We start from the raw sequence: 6,430 nt of genomic DNA on the forward strand, positions 1-6,430 counted from the left end.
AGTCGACAAATGGAAGAGTCAAGAACAGAATAAAATTATAAGAACAGAGGATCTGGGAGGTCAGTCGATGATCAAAACAACTACAATGTGAAAGAAGGTAAACACAGAGGAACAGAGATCCAGGTGATGGGAAGGTCAGGTAGATTACTGGCAGAATGTGGGACTTTATCCAGAGAAGCAGCAGCACCAGAGTGGAGGCAGAGATGGGGGCATGGAGAGGGGGAGCAGCTAAGGACTCTAGATTCAAGGCCTAAGAAGAGAATGACTAAGAGCTGGTGGCCAAGAGCATGTTTGCAGAATGTGCCCTTTGGAGATGTAAATTATTATATATCCTGAGTGGGTTTTTTTGTTTCTATGTTTTTTAAAAAGCTAAAGTGGATAGAAAGAAATACCGTTAACTAATGGTACATGGAGGGGATTACAATCAATGTAATGAAACAAGGTAAATGATTTGCTGAATGTAAAACTGATGATATGCCCTGTAAACTTTCACTCAATCCACAATAAAAAACTTTTAAAAAAAAGTATCTATTTCCACTGCTGAGGAAGCCATATCAATCGGTGATCAAAAGCACAGACTTTGGTGGCAAAAAGCCTGGATTTGATTCTAAGCTTCTGCCATTTAACAGCTCTGTAACCTTCAGCAAGTCGCTTTACACAAGTTTTCCCATTAATAGGATGGTGATTAATAAGAGTACCTAATTTTCACAGGGCCACGGCGAGGATTAAAGCAATTTATAATAAGTACTTGTAGTTGTTAAGTGCCCTCGAGTCAGTTTCGACTCATAGTGACTGTATAGGGTTTCCAAGGAGCAGCTGGTGAGTTTGAACCACCGACCCTGCTGTTCAAACTGACCGTGCAGTCCAGTGCTTAATCACACATGACTAATACATGCAATAAGTAATCCAGAAGGGGCAGCTAGTGGTACTCATAACAATACTATCTAAGGTCTAGAATCAGATTCATCAAATAATGTACCCAGTTTTTCCCTCCTCTCTAAAGCTCCTTCTAGTTCTTTAAAAACCACGACTACCACTGCACACTTAGCCATTAGCTTTATTCAACTTTATTCAACTACCTGTACACTTAGTTATTAGGTTTATTTGACCTTAATTTTAAGCATCTCATGTGAACACTGACCATTTCCCATCCTTTGTGATGGAGGTCACAAAGGATTTCCTCATACTTTAAAAAATATATATATATTATGAATTGAGTGAAGAGCTACAGAGCAGATCATCAGTTTTATGTTCCCCTTTTGAATTTTATTTTTAGGTAAATAATACCCTTGTATCGTGAATGTTGACCATTCCATGGTACAAATAGCTTGTTGTTGTTGTTGTTGTTAAGTGCTGTTGAGTCGGTTCCAACTCATAGAGACCCTAAACAGGGTTTCCAAGGTTGTACATCTTTACAGGAGCAGAAAGCCTCATCTTTCTCCCGTGGAGCAGCTGGTAGTTTCGAACTGCTGACGTTTGTGGTTCGCAGTCCGATTCGTATCCACTATGCTACCAGAGTTCCTATTTACCATTTGGCTGGAAATTCAGCCACAAAGGTGAATTCAGTTCTAGACCAGAAGGGTGTCCATGGGCTATAGATAGTCAGGGTCCACCAATCTCTTTCTGACCATATTTTCTCCCATTCTATTCAGGACTTTCTAATGAGACCCCTGACAAGTGCAGGGAGAAAGGACGAGGGCAAGGTAAGAAATGGGAAGCTGAATAAGGGGGAAAGAAGTAGGACCTGGGACCATGCTAGAGAAAATAACACCACAAGTATGATAAAAATAATCAATCACAAAGGGAAAGAACCTTAATAGCCAATTCACCAAGGAAACAGAAAGGGGTAGAACCCATTTCTGAGAAGCCCACATCCCTTTACTAAAAATCAAATTAATTTTCCTCCCCCTTATTAAGACTTAATGAAGGAGAAGCATCAGACCTGACCCAGGGGGAGGGCATCTGAGACCAAGAAGAGAAAACTCTACTTAATGCTGAAACCCAACTCTATAGGGTCTATCCTCACTCAAGAGGTAGACCTGTCCCCACTATTCTGGGAACATTCTATGGTAAAATAAACTTAGTGCTTTGCTGAATATTTTGATCTGCTGTTCTTTATCTCACTTCTACAGGAGACAGGGCTTACTAGGACTGTCTCTTCCAGACACTGCAGCAGGTATCAAGTCCAGGGCATTCCACCCTGAGAACTTTACAATCCCTTCCAGAAGAGTTGACAATGGTAGCCAGGCATCATCTAGTTTTTCTGGTCTCAGAGTCAGGGAGACTGATGTCCAACAGGTCCATTAGTTCACTGGACTAACTGATTCTAAGTCTTCAATTTTCATTACTATTCTTTCCTCCAATAAGGAGAAACCAATAGTTGGACCTTAGTTGACCACTCATGACCTTTTAAGAACCTAGTTACTATTCAGGAAGGAGAACACTGTCTTTGTGGACTATGTTATACCAATTCACCATGGTGTCCTCTGAAACTATGGTCCTGAGACTCCAAAGCCCAGCAACTTATCCCCTCAAGGTGTTTGGTAATATCTAATAGGTTTAAATAATTTTGCCCCCTGTATACTCCTGGAGTAGTGCTGTAGGATCAGCATTTGTACTTCTATCGACAAGGTCGGTGGTTCAAACACACCAACTGTTTCTCAGCAACCTTCTACAAGGGTTGCTATGAGTTGGAAATAACTCAATAGTACTTAACAAAAACAGTGTGCTCTGCCATATTCATGGTTATGTTTGCAGCAAAGGTAAATACCCATATATAAATGTTGTTAAGTGCCATTGACTCAGTTCCAACCCATAGTGACCCTGTACAGAGTTACCAATGAGTGGCTGGTAGGTTTGAACTGCAGACCCTGCAGTTCAAGTTGACCGTGCGGTTCAGTGCGTTATACTGCAGCACCACACAAGGACTCCCACTTATAAATATCTACTGTCAAACGTTAAAGATTTGTGGATATACTCCCAATCTCCCTCTCAAACTTGTTAGCCTGTGTATCTGTTCATGTATCTACTTTGAGTTATATTCTATATTTTCTCCCATTCTCTTCAAGATCTTCTAATGAGATCCCTGACAAGTGCAGGGTGAGAGAAAGGGGGCAGGGTGGTTATTTTTAAGTGCCTTTGAGTCAACTCTGACTCATAGGGACCCTGTATAGGGTTTCTAAGGAGCCCATCTTGTAGTTCAAACTGACAGTGCGTGTGGTCTGGTGCTCTATCCCACAGTGCCACACCTGGATTCCTTGTAGATCACTGTTGTTGCAGTATTGTGTATATGACAGTACTTATCTCTATTCCCATTAACTCTTGCACTGCCCACCTGTGTTTTCTCCTGCCAACCTTCCTCTTATTGTATATTGCCTTCTCCATTATCTAAGTTAATATGTGTTTACCCTCCAGCCAATGAATTAATTTCCCCTCCCTCACACCCCTGGTAATCAGCAAAGAATGTTTCTTTTAGCAGGAAAACATTTTCTTGACTTTCTGACATTATTTTTATTGTATTTCTATGATGTTCTACCCCCACTTAGCCCATGGCTATTTAAAAGTACAATATACCGTGGGAGAAAGATGAGGCTTTCTGTTCCCATAAAGATTTACAGCCTCAGAAACCCTGTGCAGGGTCACTATGAGTCAGAACTGACTCCACTGCACACCACCACCAGATGGGTCTAGTAAAAATGGATGGGGATAAGAATCTTATGATTCAATAATGAGTAATTATTATTGTGACTAATTGTGATAATCACAATTGTAAAGGTAGAAGTTTTATAACAAAAATGGGGGAGTAGTTAACCTTACAGTCCACAAACAGAGGACCCTAGGACCATCAAGGGAGAAGAGCACAAGCGGAATGCAGTACCCAGAGAAGCAGTGACATCAGAGATGGAGGCAGAGATGGGGACATGAAGAGAGGGAGCAGCTGAGGATGCTTGTTGTTGTTGTTGTTAAGTGCCGTCGAGTCGGTTCCGACCCATAGCGACCCTGTACAGGGTTTCCGAGGGTGTAAATCTTTACGGGAGTAGAAAGCCTCATCTTTCTCCCGCGGAGCGGCTGGTAGTTTCGAACCGCTGACCTTAAGGTTTGCAGCCCGATTCGTAACCACTACGCTCTAGATTCATGTAAAGACAGGGACTGAGAGTTGGTGACCAGGAGGCAGGCTTGCAGAATGTGGTTTAAATTATTATATGTGGCTGAGTGTTTAAAGAAAAAGAAAAAAAAAGAAAGAGCTAAAATGAATAGAGAAAAATACTGTTAACTAGTGGTGTATGGAGGGGATTAAAATCATTGTAATGCAACAAAGAATATGATTTGCTGAATGTAAAAGTGATGATCTGCCCTGTAAACTTTAACTCAATTCACAATTTAAAAAAAATAAAAGTACTATACAAACACTGAGAGTCATGGTGTGGCACTGCAGGATGAGCACTGGACTGCCAACTGCAAGGTTGGTGGCTCAAACCCACCAGCTGCTCATTGGACACCCAATACAGGGTCGCTATGAGATGGAACCAACTCGACAGTACTATCGAGTTGTATTATACAGCATAGTTGTATATACAGTATAGTATTATACAGCAGATAATAAATATACTCCAGTTCAATAACATCAGTAGAGTCTGGTCATTATTTATTCTACAGAATCAAAAAATTAAAACTTCAAAGAATTCCAAGAATAAAAAGATAATCTAGGCTACTATGAAAAACTACATGAGCCCAATTTTTTTTAGGAGTAAAGAAATACATATCACAATGAAGTTGTTGTTCTTGTTAAATGCCATTGAGTCAATTCCGACCCGTAGAGACCCTGTATAAGGTTTCTAAGGAGCAGCTGGTGAGCTTGAACCACCGACCTTGAAGTTCAAACGAATTTGCAGTCTGATGCATTAGCCCACAGCGCCACACCAGGACTCATCACAATGAATATATACCTAATATTTCATGTTCTCAAGTGTTAGTAAAACAATAAACCCATAACGCATACATTTGATAAAAGATTTTCAAAAAAGAAGTTAAGAGTTTGGGAAATTTTCTACAGTTAATAAATTAATAGCATTTTCCAAAAGAAAGTCATGATAGACTGTTGTTGGTGTTAAGTGCTCTAGAGTCAGTTCTGACCCACAGCGACCCTGTATAGGGTTTTCAAAAAGCGACTGGTGAGCTTGAACCACCAACCTTGTAGTTCAAACAGCTTTACAGTCTGGCACATTAACCCACAGCGTCACACCAGGCTATGTCCCCATTAAAACAGGAGAAAATAACAGAAGAAAGCAAGGGTTAGAGTCAACTCCTAAGAAGGTCTAGGAGAGGAATATAATTTCAATGAGTACGGAGGACAACTGCCCTTCCTTTTAATCCAGAACACATCTTAATCCTGGATCACTCAGAAGACCAGGCCAGCTAAAACAAAAATTAATCAAAATGTTATATACCCACCTGCAGCTCACACCAAGCAACCTCAACCCATGTTTCTGTGTCCAGTCCTTTATATACTGTTTTAAATGCTCCTCTTCCCAATTCAATATCAAATTTCAAAAATCTGCCACTAGGAGAGGTAGCTACAGCCTTCATTTCTGCTTCTTCTTCCATCTCTTTTTCATTCTTCTCCTTGGCACACTCTTTTGAGGATTCTGAAATTGTCTTTGAACACTGTCCATATTTAACTTCTTGTCCACCTTTTAACACATTTGTTGGAAGTTTATCTACTCTTGGGATATTTGGTGCAGTCTTTATTCTCTCATCTTTGAGGGGAGATTCAGTAACTTTGTCATCCTCAGTCATCTCAATACTCTTTCGGAAAAATCTCTTCCTTTCTACAGTTTCCCCAGAAGCAGAGAAAGTAGTATTTTTTTCCTTTATTCTAGCTTCCACTGTCAAAGCTGCAGCATCCTGAGGAACTATGTTTTCCAATGAAACTCTATCAGGTTTCTCAGAATCTTCTGTGCCAGCTAGCTCCCCTGAATCAGTGGCCATTGCAATTAATATTTATTGGCACTAGATATTTTTCCTGTTGCACTCTTCGGTCCAGTTTCATTTAAGGCATCAGTATTACCAGAACGAACTTCCTTTTATGTGTTCACAGATTTCCATAGCAACCTGAAGGGAAAAAATTGATATTTTAAAAACACCCCACAAAGGAAATCATTAAAAAGAAAACAAGTCACCTGATTTTTAATCCTTTTTTTCTTAATAAGAAGTTTAATCTTTATTCTGTCCAATCTTAGCAACCAGCAGACTCTAGGGAATGTTTCTTATCTTGTTTATCACTATAGCTCCTACTGCCTAGCAGGCTACTTGGCATATAGTTCTACAAACCTTAATTGCATAAATGTTGGTTAGAAACCTAATTCAAAACAAGTATTGTAACACTGATTTTGTCAAAAATTTTAGAGTTGACACATAGAAGTCTTTAATA

The 6,430-nt window shown here is 40.0% G+C and overlaps 1 protein-coding gene across 2 annotated transcripts in view; it reads right to left on the bottom strand.

The window, feature by feature from the left end:
* The window catches only part of WNK3 (WNK lysine deficient protein kinase 3), a 266,224-nt gene extending 260,236 nt beyond the window's left edge, over window positions 1–5,988 (bottom strand). For both annotated transcript variants that reach the window (XM_006875256.1, XM_006875255.1), the window contains exon 1: window positions 5,452–5,988. In XM_006875256.1, the coding sequence (XP_006875318.1) occupies window positions 5,452–5,988 (537 nt within the window). The remainder of the gene's footprint in view (window positions 1–5,451) is intronic.
* Between the last annotated feature and the right edge of the window lie 442 nt (window positions 5,989–6,430).

Source organism: Chrysochloris asiatica, unplaced genomic scaffold (genome assembly GCF_000296735.1).
Source record: "Chrysochloris asiatica unplaced genomic scaffold, ChrAsi1.0 scaffold00315, whole genome shotgun sequence".
Classification (NCBI taxonomy): domain Eukaryota; kingdom Metazoa; phylum Chordata; class Mammalia; order Afrosoricida; family Chrysochloridae; genus Chrysochloris; species Chrysochloris asiatica.